The sequence below is a fragment of the Anomaloglossus baeobatrachus genome, chromosome 11, assembly GCF_048569485.1.
Source record: "Anomaloglossus baeobatrachus isolate aAnoBae1 chromosome 11, aAnoBae1.hap1, whole genome shotgun sequence".
NCBI lineage: Eukaryota > Metazoa > Chordata > Amphibia > Anura > Aromobatidae > Anomaloglossus > Anomaloglossus baeobatrachus.
Window position 1 is genome coordinate 143,384,083 of NC_134363.1, and position 17,305 is coordinate 143,401,387.

The 17,305-nt window shown below is 42.1% G+C and overlaps 2 protein-coding genes across 2 annotated transcripts; both read left to right on the forward strand.

Moving 5' to 3' along the window:
* The first annotated feature begins 6,748 nt into the window (after nucleotides 1–6,748).
* Nucleotides 6,749–7,681, forward strand: LOC142255863 (olfactory receptor 5A2-like). The gene has a single exon (XM_075327311.1). It carries the CDS (start codon nucleotides 6,749–6,751, stop codon nucleotides 7,679–7,681), a length of 933 nt encoding a protein of 310 aa, XP_075183426.1.
* An 8,261-nt stretch (nucleotides 7,682–15,942) lies between these two features.
* LOC142256504 (olfactory receptor 5G29-like) lies at nucleotides 15,943–16,875 on the forward strand. Its single transcript, XM_075328229.1, has one exon. The coding sequence runs from the start codon at nucleotides 15,943–15,945 to the stop codon at nucleotides 16,873–16,875; it is 933 nt and encodes a 310-aa protein (XP_075184344.1).
* The last annotated feature ends 430 nt before the right edge of the window (nucleotides 16,876–17,305 follow it).

The window sequence follows — 17,305 nt, forward strand, 5'->3', positions numbered from 1 at the left end:
TTTCAATGGGTGACAAATGTTGACAAAAACGCAGGAAGAATGAACATGCTGCATTTTATTTGTCACAAACTTTTGACAAAAAAAACGCTGACAAATAAACTGCAATGTGCGCATAGCAAATCTGACTTCTCATAGACTTTGCTGGGAAGTCAAATGTCAGAAAGTTCTGCTGCCAAAACTGCAGCCAAAAAAGCAGCAAAAAAGCAGGAAAAAAAGCAGCGTGCGCATAAGAGGGTGGCTAGGCCCATATGCTCCTGCTCTGAAGACACCGAGCATCGTTGAGTTATAATAATGTAAATTGTGTTTATATATGCAATGCATTTATGTATAAAGTACAAATGTGGTCAGCTAGTGGCCGGATTAAGTACTGCTCCCTGGTAAAGAGAATAGGTTGTGCCTAGTGACAGAATGAAGGAATAATCCAGGAAATTAAAATAAGGGTGAACAAAAAAATTCCTAAAATCTAATTTTATTAATTCTGAATTAATCCCTTAAGAACACAGCCAATTTTGTACTTAATGACCGGGCCATTTTTTGCAATTCTGACCAGTGTCAATTTATCAGGTTATAACTCTGGAACGCTTCAGCAGATCTCAGTGATTCTGAGAATGTTTTTCTTGACATACTGTACTTCATGATAGTGATAAATTTAGGACAACAGTTTTTGCTTTTATTTGTGAAAAAATTTGAAATTTGATGAAAATTTTGAAAATTTCAAAACTTTAATTTTTATGATCTTACACCAGTGAGTTATGTCACACGAAATAGTTAATAAATTACATTTCCCACATGTCTACTTTACATCAGCACAATTTTTTAAACAAAATTTTTGGGGGTTTAGAAATTAGAAGGGCTCCAAAGTTCATCAGCAATTTCTAATTTTTTTTAACAAAATTTACAAAATTCTTTTTTTAGGGGCAACATCATCTTTGAAGTGACTTTGAAGGGCAAAGGTGATAGAAATACCCAAAAGTGACACCATTCTAAAAACTGCACCCCTCAAAGTGCTCAAAATCACATCCAAGAAGTTTATTAAACCTTCAGGTGCTTCACAGGAACTAAAGCAATGTGGAATGAGAAAAAAAAATAAATTATCATTTTACTTAAAAATATTGCTCGAGCCCCAATTATTCACTTTTAAAAGAAATAATGTGACGCCCCTGGACTAGTCAGGGTGTCACAGGGCATTGGACCTGTTTCTGTCTTTTGGGTGCAGGGTTCAACCCCTCATAGTTCCGGGTTCCCAACCTATGGTACTGCCTCCATCCGCATCTAAATCCCAACCACACCTCACACCACACCTGCCAGGCATACGAGTGGGCTGCTTAGCTGGAATAGGGCTGCCCACCTAGGGGTCAGGCAGACTGGTTGGAGGGAAGTAGAAAAGAACAGTGGTGGCTCTCGAGTAGTGAGGAGCTGGGGGCAAGCGTGTGGCCCCCTGGGATTTAGAGGTTTGGTTGCAGACGGTGGTCTGGGCACGGAGGAGTTGGAGACCCGGTCGCAGGGTATTGAGGCTTGGTGCCTAGACCTAGTCTTGGAGGACGGTCAGCAGCTCGAGTCTAATAACCGGTCCGGGACCGAAAGCACGGTGGGTTACAGGACCCAAGGTCGGGTAGAAGCTTCAGGCAACCCGGCAATTAGCCTATGGAGGATAGTGTCTTCACGTACTGTCCCCAAGAAGCTCAGAGATCAGGGGCACTAGCGCAACGAGGGGGATAGAGCCTTCCAATTTATGTAGCCTGCAAAAATCCCAAGCGTGAGCCCTTGAGTGTGCAGCTCCACTACCAACAAATAGGGAGCGGGACCCAGACAGCTTTAAGCCAATGGGTCACAAGAACCATCCAAAATTTGTGCACGGAGGCAGGCTCCGGACCACCCAGCAGTACCTGAGGAGACGGACACCCGGACAAGCTCCCCCAAAAGGGTAGCAGCACCAAAGACTTGATTTACATTGATTTACCTTGGTGTCAGAGTCTGATTTGCGGTTGCAGCATTACCAACAGTGCCTGAGTCAGTATGCTGTTCTCCCCCCTGCTTCCAAACCTGCACCACGCCCCTCTCTCCACCATCCAGAGTCCCGGGGCTTCCCCCTACTCGTGGAGGGAACGTCATCAATCTGCCCCACTCCATTTTCCCCGGGTACTCCCACCGGCAGCGGCGGTACTCCCTTACCGCACACCATGGGTGGCGTCATGAACTTATTATCCCCTGTAAATGCCCCTTTACATTTAAAGTGGCCGCGAGCCCCCGGGTCCAGAGACCCTCGAGCCACAGCGACCCCGATCCGAGCAGTTCGACCGCTGCAGGGGCAAAACAATAACACATTAAAATGGACCCCGAAATTTGTTCCCCGGTTTCTTCTCAGAGCGCTGATACCCCACATGTGGTCAGAAACCTCTGTTTGCACAAATGGGAGGGCCCGAAACAGAAGGAGTAATATTTGAATTTTGGAACAGAAAATTGGCTGAAATAGATTGTGGGCACCATGTTGCATTTGCAGGGCCCCTAAGGTACCTAAACACCAGAAACCCTCCACAAGTGACCCCCATTCTGGAAACTAGACCCCTCAAGGATTTTGAACCCACAGGTACTTCACAGAATTTGATAATATTAGGCCATGATATTGAACATTTTCTTTTTTTTAGCAAAAATGTTGATTTAGCACCAAATTTCTCACTTTTTCAAGAGGTAACACCAAAAAATGGACACCATAGTTTGTTTCTCACTGTCATATGAGCGCGGTGATACCCCACATGTATCAGAAAGTTCTGTTTGGACAAACAGAAGGAGCAATATTTGAATTTTGAAAGGTAAATTTGGCTAAAAAAGCTTAATATGTTGCATTTGTAGAGCCCCTAAGGTACCTAAACAGCAGAAACCATCCCACAAGTGACACCATTTTGGAAACTAGACCACTCAAGGAAGTCTTCTGGGAGCAAGAGGCCTACATCGGTCACTGTAGCATGTCTTCATTTTTCAAATGCAAATGCCGGGATACAGCCTCTGTGTTGAACCATACCGCCCAGCTCTTTCAAGGCTCTATGGGGAGGGGAAAAATTGATGCTACTGTACTGCTGTCTCAGATGAAGGAAAGAAAAATTCTTCAGCTCACCTGTTGCACGGACTGCTGGACCTTGCGGGTGCCTAGGATCCGTCGGTGAGTCCCAACCGGTTAGTGGATGAAGGAAATAGGAAAAATGATCCGGCACTGATTCTCCTGTACTGCTGTCTGCCTGAAAGGTTTTTAAATCTCAACACTCTAAGTCCATTTTCAACATTCTCTTTTGACTGCAGTTTCAGTGGTCCGGGAGCAAGAGACTTACGCCTGTCTGTCATCTTGCTGTCTCTGGTGAAGGTAGAAATGCTGGTTCAGGCCTTGTACCAGGGCCTGTCCCATGCAGCCATGTTGCTTAGTTGGCCTATTTGTAGTGTGTGCCAATTGTTGCCACTTTTCCTCTTGCTTGAGATTAATTTTTGGAAATGTGGAGACTCCAAGGAGGGTTTCCAAGTTGGCTTTGGTCTGTAGTGCCAGGGGTATGGGAGCACCAGTCCTACGCCGGTCTTTGATCTTGCTGTCTTTGGTGAAGAAAGAAATGCTGGTTTGGGCCTTGTTTCTGGGCTGGTCCCACGCAGCCATGTTACTTAGTTGGCCTATTTGCAGTGTGTGCCAAATGTTGCCATTTTTCTGTAGTGCCAGTGTTCTGTGAGCATAAAGCCTATGTCTGTGTGTCATCTTGCTGTCTCTGGTAAAGGTACAAATGGTGGTTCAGGCCTTGTTCCTGGGCTGGTCCCATGCTGACATGTTGCTTGGTTGGGCTATTTCTAGAGTGTGCCAATTGTAGCCACTTTTCCTGTTGCCTGACCTTAATTTTTGCAAATGAGGAAACTCTAAGTAACATCGGGTAAAACCATAAATATGTCAAGATATATTGTATAACATTGTTTTATTGGTAGTACTGCATTCGCTGTATTCTTACCATGTTGTATTGATTGCACTGGATTTGTTATATTGTAATGTTTTTTTAACTCACCACGTCAACAGCTATGACTCACTAAAAGGAAGTCAGCTGACGATTCAGACTAGGACTCGTCAAAGTGCTAGCCACAGCGTGAAACGGCTGTCGTCCGTCTGCCGTCCCCACACCCCACCTCCACTCCCTGTTTATGTTGTCTGTTGTAAACACAGATTAAAAGTTTGCCTACCACCAGGTCGAGTTGCCGCTTCATTCTCCTCCTTGGAGACTCTAAGTAGGGTCTCCTAGTTGGCTTTTGTCTGTAATGCCAGGAGTATTAGAGCACCAGCTCTACATCTGTCACTCATGCGTCTCTTTATTTTTAAAATGAAAATGCTAGGACACAGCCTGTGTGTAAGTCAATGCTATCAGGCAGTGCTTAAATTATTATGTATTGGAGAATGCAGTCACATAGCTGCAGAGCTGTGGGCCACTATCCAGACCCAGTTTGATCAATAGCTGTCTCCACTGAACCTGGAGCCAGGGAAGGCCGAGTGCGATAATGGTGCAAACGTGGTGGCGACACTACGCTTGGGCAACATCACATGTGCATTGAATGGCTCACGTGCTCAATCTGGATCTACAGAAATGTCTAGGGCACTATTTCTACCTAGATGCGCTGATGAAGGCGTCCCAGTCGCTGTGTGCTCACTTTTTAAAATAGAAATGCCAGGCCTGTGTTGCATGGACCATACCTTCCTGCTGTGCAAAGACACTATGGGGAAATGGGGTAGGAAGGAGCAATTGATGCTACTGTCCTGCTGTCTGCAATGTTTTTAAATCTCTAGACTCTAAGATGGATCTCTAAGTTGTGTCTTGTCTATACTGGCAGGGGTGTAGGAGCACCAGCCTTATACCTGTCTCTCATCCACCTCTATATTTTTTCTGTCAATAGCCTAGGAAGATAATGGCTGTGCCAAAAAAGTGGTGTTGCACTCTGAAATATACTTTTGCTGTTTTGGAAGCTTTTCGACCCCCCCCAAAGGTGTTTTCTCTGCCTCACATTTGGCCTCCAATTGAATTCAATGAGGTTCGAAAAAGTTCGATAAAGGTTTGAAGTTCAGTTTGATAAAGGTTTGACAAATGTACCCCTTGTTTGATTGGGCTCGGCAAACTCAACGCTCAGCTCTAACTCAGTCACTGGAGGGTTAAACTGAAACAGGTTTGTTCAACTTGAGGACAGGAAGCATAATAGCTACAGTCATTCAATTAGGACACAAACTTGATGGTTATACATTGGATAATGTCACGCATCTTGATGGTTACACAACTATGGAATGAATCTTGGTGTTTACACATCAATACTGAGGCACACAATGATACTGAAGCACAACTGTGCTTGTTGGTTACATGTCAATGCTGTGGCACGCTGCTTGGAGGTTACATTTTAGCAGTCAGTTGACAGATCACAGCACTACAATGTAATCACAAAGAATAGGTTAGAAACTACTCAGTGTTTGAAGCCACTTTTATCTACATGTGTCCTTCAACGAGTGTCTCTTTTCAACCATATTTACTATATAACTATTTAACTATGTCACTATAGGTTTTTTGGCAGGTAACCAATCTAAAAAACTTCAAGTACTTTGATCGCTGTTAGATCCAGTTCTAACTATTACCGAACTAACCAACAGGTGAGCCTTTCACCTAAGCAGCGCTCTGATGAGATCCCTAGCTTCCTTCTACTGACCAGCTTGCTCACTTTCACTTTTTTTAGCTCTTCTCAAGTCTTTTTTTCCAACTTTTTACATTTTCTATCATTGTTTTAAAAAGTTTCGAAAGACTAATATTACTTCCCTAACTAAAACTGTTTCTTGCACAAGCAAAGCTCAATTACCCAAGGGATGAGTCCCAAATGATTCCCTACCTTTTATATAATATAGATATGGTACGATCACCGTGTAAGATGCATCTTTGACATGAATTAATGGAACAAGTGACGGCTAAAAATTGTGAAGAGCACAAGAATAAAAAAAGATCCTCTTTCTGAAGACATCTTTGTCCAATAAGCCATAAGCCACTTGGGATGTATTAAAGTCGAATACCTCTGTGTCCAGGAACAAGAATATGGATGATACTAATATACAGTAAGTGGCTTTTATTTAACATGTAACTGTGATTTTGGAGTGACAAAAAAGTTATTGATTGTCTATTCTCAGAATATGCCATCAGTGTGAGACCCATCAAAGTCTAAAGGCCCTGTCACACACAGAGATAAATCTTTGACAGATCTGTGGTTGTAGTGAAATTGTGGACAATCAGTGCCAGGTTTGTGGCTGTGTACAAATGGAACAATATGTCCATGATTTCACTGCAACCATAGATCTGCCAAAGATTTATCTCTGTGTGTGAAGAGGCCTTAAGTCCTCCCTCCTCCTGGGATCAGCAGATTAAAGACTGTACTGGCTGTTGAAGGTATACACTGAGTCTTTGTTCTGGTAATCATTGAGAAGCCTGAGGGTCTGATTTCAACTAATAAGACATTCCCGGTCTGTCTAAACAACTTAAGTGACTTGTTCTAAACTATTGTGGACCATCACAAAAAAATTTTGGCCAACCATTTGTTGAGTGTTAGTCGTGTAGATCATGTATGTCAACAAACAATAGTTTATATACCATAAAAGTCCCCACAACTTGATATGTCCTATTATATTTTATTATATAAAAAGTATATTACACATGTTTCACATTTCATATTTTACTATTTATATTTATTTTCTAGGATATCAGATGAAATGAAGAACAATTACACAATGGTAAAAGGATTTATTCTTTTGGGATTTTCTGGAATTATCGAGAATCAAATCTTCCTTTTTCCAATCTTCTTATGTACCTATATCATCACAGTGGCTGGGAACTTATCTATAATCCTGGCATACCAGCTAACTCCAAGCCTTCACACGCCAATGTATTTTTTTCTTGCAAATTTTTCACTCCTGGAAATACTATACGTGTCATGTACTGTCCCTAAGATGTTGTCCAGTCTATGGTCAGAATGTAAAGCCATCTCATTCTCTGGCTGTGCTATACAAATGTATTGTGTCTTGCTGTTGGGTGGAACAGAATGCTACATGCTCGGAGCCATGGCTTATGACCGCTATAACGCCATATGTCACCCTCTGTTATATACTGTGATTATGAGTGACGTTGTCTGTATAAAACATATAATGGGATCATATGTCATTGGCGCGGTGAATTCCCTAATTCATACAACATTCACTTTTTCATTACCGTTTTGTGGAACAAATGAGATAGACCATTTCTTCTGTGATGTGCCACCCGTACTAGAACTTTCCTGCCAGGATATTTGGGTTAATGAACTTGTGATATTTGTGATTGGCGGCTGTCTTGTAATTGGTTCCTTCATTTTAACATTGATTTCCTATATACAGATCATTTCAAAAATTCTAAAACTTCATTCCACATCCAGCAAGAAAAAAACTTTTGAAACCTGCTCCTCTCACTTTATAGTTGTTACAATATTTTATGGTTCAGGGATTTTTATGTACTTTAGACCCAGGTCAAGCCATAGAATTGGACAAAACAGTGTGGTCTCGTTAATGTATACAGTTATTGCTCCGCTCTTTAACCCTTTTATATACAGTCTACGGAACCAAGAGGTCAAATCAAGTATCAAGACCATATTTTTACAGAAGAAAAGACTCTAAACCATTATTTCTGTTCATTTTTAATTTTGCCATTTTATTTTATGAATCTAAAATATAATACATTTTTGGGTGCACAGTTTGTAATTTAGTCTTAATCCAAACAGATAAGTCTTATATGATTTTGATGGGACCTTATTTTAAGGATTAATACAATTGTAAATTAAATAAAGCTACTTATAGTTTACTCCTTTTCTCTACGTTTTCTCTGAGTTTGTAATTTAGTCTAAATCCAAAAAGTCTTAAATTATTTGTACGTGACTGTAGAGGTCAAATCAAATCTCAAAAATATATATTTTTAGGGTTAATACAGTTTAACTTTTATTAAAGCTAGAGCTAATCCTTTTCTCGGTTTCTCTCTATCTTTCTTTATTTCTCTACTTTTTATATTTATCCCTCATTTCCAGCCCCTGATTAGTCTCTGCAATGCACTCAAACATTTTCATTCTACACTGGACATCAAAATTAGACAACAATGTATGATCTACTGCCTTTTTTCAGAAATAATGTAATCTACATTGATGAACATTTGAAGGTTTTGTGTTAGGGGTGCACTATGCCACTGGAACAGTATTTTACAAAACATCCAAAGTTTATCAACATAAAACCTTTATTTTGCCCAAAACGTGATGATCATAATTAGAGAACAGCAATGACTGTAGCAGAGAGAAAGAATATAAGTACATTTTCTGAAGGTAACAACAGTCACAATCAGTAGGACGTGCACTGGCCATCGCTGTGAATGACTTCAGCACATCTGCGGCCACAGGACATCACTAGTCTCTCACACTGCTCTGGTGGGATTTTGGTCCACTCTTCTTCCAGTCTCTTCCACAGTTCTTTGACTGTTGTGGGTTTCTTGGCCATAACTTTGTCTCCAAGGATTTTCCAGGGGTTTTCTATTAGGTTTAGATCCGGACTCTGGGCGGCCATTTCATTGTTTCAATGTTTTCTGTTTAAAGGAACTGATTTACCCATTTTTGCTGTGTGACAGGGGGCATTGTCCTGCATGAAAACTGTTGGCTGATTGAGTGATGAATGCAAGTAAAGAACCACGTGTTGTTGAAGAAGGTTCTGATCCAGACTTGCATTCACTCTGCCATGTAGCTGTGTGAGAGGTCCAAGTCCTGCTACAGAAAACATTCCCCAAACCATGACACCTCCTCCAGCACCTTTCACTGACTTCTTAACACACTTTGGGCTTAGTCTTTCCTCAGTTTGTCGAAGAACATAATGTTTCCCATCAGACCCAAATAAAGTAAACTTGGTTTTACCAGTAAAATGAACTGTGGACCACTTCTCCTCTGTCCATACAACATGCTCCTCACCAAAGGTAAGTCTAGCATTTTGATTCTTTCTGCTAATTAGAGATTTGGTCACTGCAGAGTGGGCTTTCAGTTCAAATGCTTTTAAAAGTTGTGACACTGTATGACGAGACATATCCTTTCCCTGTTCAGTTCTGAACTGCCAAGCAATTCCAGCTGTAGTGTTGGAACAATTACCCATAGAGATTCTCTGCATTATCATGTCCTCTCTTACATTTGTCTTTTGAGGGCAACCAGAAAGTCAGTGCAAACTGGAAAGTTACGCTGCCAGTTAAATAGGGTTTATCAGATAATTTAGGAAATAAGCACCAGGTGCCAGATTAATGTTTAATGTAAAGGCCCCGTCACACTAAGCAACATTGCTAGCAACATCGCTGCTAACGAACAACTTTTGTGACGTAGCAGCGATGTTGCTAGTGTTGTCGCTGTGTGTGACATTCAGCAACAACCTGGCCCCTGCTGTGAGGTCGTTGGTTGTTTTTCTTGACATATTGTACTTCATGATAGTGATAAATTTAGGACAACAGTTTTTGCTTTTATTTGTGAAAAAATTTGAAATTTGATGAAAATTTAGAAAATTTCAAAACTTTAATTTTTATCCTCTTACACCAGTGAGTTATGTCACACGAAATAGTTAATAAATTACATTTCCCACATGTCTACTTTACATCAGCACAATTTTTTAAACAACATTTTTGGGGGTTTAGAAATTAGAAGGGCTCCAAAGTTCATCAGCAATTTCTAATTTTTTTTAACAAAATTTACAAAATTCTTTTTTTAGGGGCAACATCATCTTTGAAGTGACTTTGAAGGGCAAAGGTGATAGAAATACCCAAAAGTGACACCATTCTAAAAACTGCACCCCTCAAAGTGCTCAAAATCACATCCAAGAAGTTTATTAAACCTTCAGGTGCTTCACAGGAACTAAAGCAATGTGGAATGAGAAAAAAAAATAAATTATCATTTGACTTAAAAATATTGCTCTAGCCCCAATTATTCACTTTTAAAAGAAATAATGTGACGCCCCTGGACTAGTCAGGGTGTCACAGGGCATTGGACCTGTTTCTGTCTTTTGGGTGCAGGGCTCAACCCCTCATGGTTCCGGGTTCCCAACCTATGGTACTGCCTCCATCCGCATCTAAATCCCAACCACACTTCACACCACACCTGCCAGGCATACCAGTGGGCTGCTTAGCTGGAATAGGGCCGCCCACCTAGGGGTCAGGCAGACTGGTTGGAGGGAAGTAGAAAAGAACAGTGGTGGCTCTCGAGTAGTGAGGAGCTGGGGGCGAGCGTGTGGCCCCCTGGGATTTAGAGGTTTGGTCGCAGACGGTGGTCTGGGCACGGAGGAGTTGGAGACCCGGTCTCAGGGTATTGAGGCTTGGTGCCTAGACCTAGTCTTGGAGGACGGTCAGCAGCTCGAGTCTAATAACCGGTCCGGGACCGAAAGCACGGTGGGTTACAGGACCCTAGGTCGGGTAGAAGCTTCAGGCAACCCGGCAATTAGCCTATGGAGGATAGTGTCTTCACGTACTGTCCCCAAGAAGCTCAGAGATCAGGGGCACTAGCGCAACGAGGGGGATAGAGCCTTTCAATTTATGTAGCCTGCAAAAATCCCAAGCGTGAGCCCTTGAGAGTGCAGCTCCACTACCAACAAATAGGGAGCGGGACCCAGACAGCTTTAAGCCAATGGGTCACAAGAACCATCCAAAATTTGTGTACGGAGGCAGGCTCCGGACCACCCAGCAGTACCAGAGGAGACGGACACCCGGACAAGCTCCCCCAAAAGGGTAGCGGCACCAAAGACTTGATTTACCTTGATTTACCTTGGTGTCAGAGTCTGATTTGCGGTTGCAGCATTACCAACAGTGCCTGAGTCAGTATGCTGTTCTCCCCCCTGCTTCCAAACCTGCACCACGCCCCCCTCTCCACCATCCAGAGTCCCAGGGCTTCCCCCTACTCGTGGAGGGAACGTCATCAATCTGCCCCACTCCATTTTCCCCGGGTACTCCCACCGGCAGCGGCGGTACTCCCTTACCGCACACCATGGGTGGCGTCATGAACTTATTATCCCCTGTAAATGCCCCTTTACATTTAAAGTGGCCGCGAGCCCCCGGGTCCAGAGACCCTCGAGCCACAGCGACCCCGATCCGAGCAGTTCGACCGCTGCAGGGGCAAAACAATAACACATTAAAATGGACCCCGAAATTTGTTCCCCGGTTTCTTCTCAGTGCGCTGATACCCCACATGTGGTCAGAAACCTCTGTTTGCACAAATGGGAGGGCCCGAAACAGAAGGAGTAATATTTGAATTTTGGAACAGAAAATTAGCTGAAATAGATTGTGGGCACCATGTTGCATTTGCAGGGCCCCTAAGGTACCTAAACACCAGAAACCCCCCACAAGTGACCCCCATTCTGGAAACTAGACCCCTCAAGGATTTTGAACCCACAGGTACTTCACAGAATTTGATAATATTAAGCCATCATATTGAACATTTTCTTTTTTTTAGCAAAAATGTTGATTTAGCACCAAATTTCTGACTTTTTCAAGAGGTAACACCAAAAAATGGACACTATAGTTTGTTTCTCACTGTCATATGAGCGCGGTGATACCCCACATGTATTCAGAAAGTTCTGTTTGGACAAACAGAAGGAGCAATATTTGAATTTTGAAAGGTAAATTTGGCTAAAAAAGCTTAGTATGTTGCATTTGTAGAGCCCCTAAGGTACCTAAACAGCAGAAACCACCCCACAAGTGACACCATTTTGGAAACTAGACCACTCAAGGAAGTCTTCTGGGAGCAAGAGGCCTACATCGGTCACTGTAGCATGTCTTCATTTTTCAAATGCAAATGCCGGGATACAGCCTCTGTGTTGAACCATACCTCCCAGCTCTTTCAAGGCTCTATGGGGAGGGGAAAAATTGATGCTACTGTACTGCTGTCTCAGATGAAGGAAAGAAAAATTCTTCAGCTCACCTGTTGCCCGGACTGCTGGACCTTGCGGGTGCCTAGGATCCGTCGGTGAGTCCCAACCGGTTAGTGGATGAAGGAAATAGGAAAAATGATCCGGCACTGATTCTCCTGTACTGCTGTCTGCCTGAAAGGTTTTTAAATCTCAACACTCTAAGTCCATTTTCAACATTCTCTTTTGACTGCAGTTTCAGTGGTCCGGGAGCAAGAGACTTACGCCTGTCTGTCATCTTGCTGTCTCTGGTGAAGGTAGAAATGCTGGTTCAGGCCTTGTACCAGGGCCTGTCCCATGCAGCCATGTTGCTTAGTTGGCCTATTTGTAGTGTGTGCCAATTGTTGCCACTTTTCCTCTTGCTTGAGATTAATTTTTGGAAATGTGGAGACTCCAAGGAGGGTTTCCAAGTTGGCTTTGGTCTGTAGTGCCAGGGGTATGGGAGCACCAGTCCTACGCCGGTCTTTGATCTTGCTGTCTTTGGTGAAGAAAGGTTTGGGCCTTGTTTCTGGGCTGGTCCCACGCAGCCATGTTACTTAGTTGGCCTATTTGCAGTGTGTGCCAAATGTTGCCATTTTTCTGTAGTGCCAGTGTTCTGTGAGCATAAAACCTATGTCTGTTTGTCATCTTGCTGTCTCTGGTAAAGGTACAAATGGTGGTTCAGGCCTTGTTCCTGGGCTGGTCCCATGCTGACATGTTGCTTGGTTGGGCTATTTCTAGAGTGTGCCAATTGTAGCCACTTTTCCTGTTGCCTGACCTTAATTTTTGTAAATGAGGAAACTCTAAGTAACATCAGGTAAAACCATAAATATGTCAAGATATATTGTATAACATTGTTGTATTGGTAGTACTGCATTCGCTGTATTCTTACCATGTTGTATTGATTGCACTGGATTAGTTATATTGTAATGTTTTTTTAACTCACCACATCAACAGCTATGACTCACTAAAAGGAAGTCAGCTGACGATTCAGACTAGGACTCGTCAAAGTGCTAGCCACAGCGTGAAACGGCTGTCGTCCATCTGCCGTCCCCGCACCCCACCTCCACTCCCTGTTTATGTTGTCTGTTGTAAACACGGATTAAAAGTTTGCCTACCACCAGGTCGAGTTGCTGCTTCATTCTCCTTCTTGGAGACTCTAAGTAGGGTCTCCTAGTTGGCCTTTGTCTGTAATGCCAGGAGTATTAGAGCACCAGCTCTACATCTGCCCTCATGCATCTCTTTATTTTTAAAATGAAAATGCTAGGACACAGCCTGTGTGTAAGTCAATGCTATCAGGCAGTGCTTAAATTATTATGTATTGGAGAATGCAGTCACATAGCTGCAGAGCTGTGGGCCACTATCCAGACCAAGTTTGATCAATAGCTGTCTCCACTGAACCTGGAGCCAGGGAAGGCCGAGTGCGATAATGGTGCAAACGTGGTGGCGACACTACGCTTGGGCAACATCACATGTGCATTGAATGGCTCACGTGCTCAATCTTGTTGTACAGAAATGTCTAGGGCACTATTCCTACCTGGATGCGCTGATGAAGGCGTCCCAGTCGCTGTGTGCTCACTTTTTAAAATAGAAATGCCAGGCCTGTGTTGCATGGACCATACCTTCCTGCTGTGCAAAGACACTATGGGGAAATGGGGTAGGAAGGAGCAATTGATGCCACTGTCCTGCTGCCTGCAATGTTTTTAAATCTCTAGACTCTAAGATGGGTCTCTAAGTTGTGTCTTGTCTATACTGGCAGGGGTGTGGGAGCACCAGCCTTATACCTGTCTCTCATCCACCTCTATATTTTTTCTGTCAATAGCCTAGGAAGATAATGGCTGTGCCAAAAAAGTGGTGTTGCACTCTGAAATATACTTTTGCTGTTTTGGAAGCTTTTCGACCCCCCCAAAGGTGTTTTCTCTGCCTCACATTTGGCCTCCAATTGAATTCAATGAGGTTCGAAAAGGTTCGATAAAGGTTTGAAGTTCAGTTTGATAAAGGTTTGACAAATGTACCCCTTGTTTGATTGGGCTCGGCAAACTCAACGCTCAGCTCTAACTCAGTCACTGGAGGGTTAAACTGAAACAGGTTTGTTCAACTTGAGGACAGGAAGCATAATAGCTACAGTCATTCAATTAGGGCACAAACTTGATGGTTATACATTGGATAATGTCACGCATCTTGATGGTTACACAACTATGGAATGAATCTTGGTGTTTACACATCAATACTGAGGCACACAATGATACTGAAGCACAACTGTGCTTGTTGGTTACATGTCAATGCTGTGGCACGCTGCTTGGAGGTTACATTTTACAGATCACAGCAATACAATGTAATCACCAAGAATAGGTTAGAAACTACTCAGTGTTTGAAGCCACTTCTATCTACATGTGTCCTTCAACGAGTCTCTTTTCAACCATATTTACTATATAACTATTTAACTATGTCACTATAGGTTTTTTGGCAGGTAACCAATCTAAAAAACGTCAAGTACTTTGATCGCTGTTAGATCCAGTTCTATCTCTTACCGAACTAACCAACAGGTGAGCCTTTCACCTAAGCAGCGCTCTGATGAGATCCCTAGCTTCCTTCTACTGACCAGCTTGCTCACTCTCACTTTTTTTTTAGCTCTTTCCAAGTCTTTTTTTTAAAACTGTTTTAATTGTTTTAAAAAGTTTCGAAAGGCTAATATTACTTCCCTTACTAAAACTGTTTCTTGCACAAGCAAAGCTCAATTACTCAAGGGATGAGTCCCAAATGATTCCCTACCTTTTATATAATATAGGAATGGTACAATCACTGTGTAAGATGCATCCTTGACATAAATTAATGGAACAAGTAACGGATAAAAATTATGAAGAGCACAAGACTGAACAAAGATCCTCTTTCTGAAGACATCTTTGTCCAATATGCTTTGGGATGAATTAAAGTCGAATACCTCTGTGTCCAGAATATGGATAATACAAATATAAAGTAAGTGGCTTTTATTTAACATGTAACTGTGATTTTGGAGAGACAAAAACGTTATTGATTGTCTATTCTTAGAATATGCCATCAGTGTGAGACCCATGAAAGTCTAAGTCCTCCCGCCTCCTGGGATCAGCAGAATAAAGACTGTACTGCATGTTCACATGTGGCTGTTGAGGGTATACACTGAGTCTTTGTTCTGGTAATTATTGAGGAGCCTGAGGGTCAGAATTCCACCAATAAGACATTCCCGGTCTGTCTAAATAACTTCAGTGACTTGTTCTAAACTATTGTCAGGACATCAGAAAAATTTCCTTGGCCAACCATTTGTTGAGTGTTACTCCTGTAGATCATATATCTCAACAAACAGTAGTTTATTAGTGATGAGCGAGCATGCTTGTCACTAATCGGTACTCGCACGAGTATCGCTGTACTCGGGCTACTCGGCGGGTACCGAGTAATCTCGCGATACTCGTGCTGTACTCGTTGTCTTCATTCCTGCATGTTGGCGCTCTTTTGAGAGCCAGCCCTCATGCAGGGATTGGCTGGCAGACCACTGCAATTCCACAGCCCTGTTAGTTGTGGAATTGCAGTGATTGGCCGGCCCTCATAGCATGACCGTGCCTTTAGCCCGACACTTCCCCGCTCGGCTAAGCCCCCTCCCGCACTCCACTCCGCATGTATATATATATACACGCATACACACACGCACGTTTTTTTTTTTACTTTACATTTTTATGGTTTCTACATGCTGCCAGGGGTCATTTCAGAATAATACTCGGGTCTCCCATAGGATAACATTGGGCTCGGTGCTCGGGCCGAATACACGAGTATCTTGGGATGCTCGGCCCGAGCCTCGCGCACCCGAGCTTTTTGGTACTCGCTCATCACTATAGTTTATGTATTAGTAAAGTCCCCCCAACTTGATCTGTCATATTATATTTTATTATAAAAAGAAGTATAGTAGATGTGTTTCATATTTCAGATTTTACTATTTTTGTTTATTTTCTAGGATATCAGATGCAATGAAGAGCAATCACACAATAGTAACAGAATTTATTCTTTTGGGATTTTCTGGAGTTATCGAGAATCAAATTTTCCTTTTTCCGATCTTTTTATGTTCCTATATCATTACAGTGGGTGGGAACCTATCTATAATCCTTGCATACCAGCTAACTCCAAGCCTTCACACTCCAATGTATTTTTTTCTTTCACATTTTTCACTCCTGGAAATACTATACGTCTCATGTACTGTCCCTAAGATGTTGTCCAGTCTATGGTCAGAATGTAAAGCCATCTCCTTCTCTGGCTGCGCTATACAAATGTATTGTGTCTTGCTGTTGGGTGGAACAGAATGCTACATGCTCGGAGCCATGGCTTATGACCGCTATAACGCCATATGTCACCCTCTGTTATATAATGTGATTATGAGTGACGTTCTCTGTATCCAGCATATAGTGGGATCATATGTCATTGGCGCCGTGAATGCCCTAATTCACACAACATTCACTTTTTCATTACCGTTCTGTGGATCAAATGAGATAGACCATTTCTTCTGTGATGTGCCACCCGTCCTAGAACTTTCCTGCCAGGATATTTGGGTTAATGAACTTGTGATATTTGTGATTGGCGGATGTCTTGTGATTGGTTCCTTTATTTTAACATTGATTTCCTATGTAGAGATCATTTCAAAAATTCTAAAACTTCATTCCTCATCCAGCAAGAAAAAAACTTTTGCAACCTGCTCCTCTCACTTTTTGGTTGTTATAATATTTTATGGTTCAGCAATTTTTATGTACTTTAGACCCAGGTCAAGCCATAGAATTGGACAAAACAGTGTGATCTCGTTAATGTATACAGTTATTTCTCCGCTCTTTAACCCTTTTATATACAGCCTACGGAACCAAGAGGTCAAATCAAGTATCAAGAACATATTTTTACAGATGAAAAGACTCTAAACCATTATTTCTGTTCCTGTTTAATTTTCCCATTTTATTTTTCCGCATATAAAATATAATTTATTTGTGGATGCACAGTTTGAAATTTAGTCTAATTCCAAATAGACAAGTCAAATGATTTTGACATGACCATATTTTTAGGGTTAATACAATTGTAAATTAAATAAAGCTAGTTATACTTTTCTCCTTTTTTATACGTTTTCTCTCTCAGTTTATACTTTAGTCTAAATCCAAAAAGTCTTAAATGATTTGGATGTGACTGTAGAGGTCAAATCAAATCTCAAAAATATATATTTTAGCGTAAATACAGTTTAACTTTTATTAAAGCTAGATCTAATCCTTTTCTCGGTTTCTCTCTATCTTTCTTTATTTCTCTACTTTTTTATATTTCTCCCTCATTTGCAGCCCCTGATTAGTCTCTGCAATGCAC

What these genes read in the sequence shown, in the direction of transcription:
- LOC142255863 (XM_075327311.1), top strand. Translation starts at nt 6,749, where the DNA reads ATGAAGAACAATTACACAATGGTAAAAGGATTTATTCTTTTGGGATTT.
- LOC142256504 (XM_075328229.1), top strand. Translation starts at nt 15,943, where the DNA reads ATGAAGAGCAATCACACAATAGTAACAGAATTTATTCTTTTGGGATTT.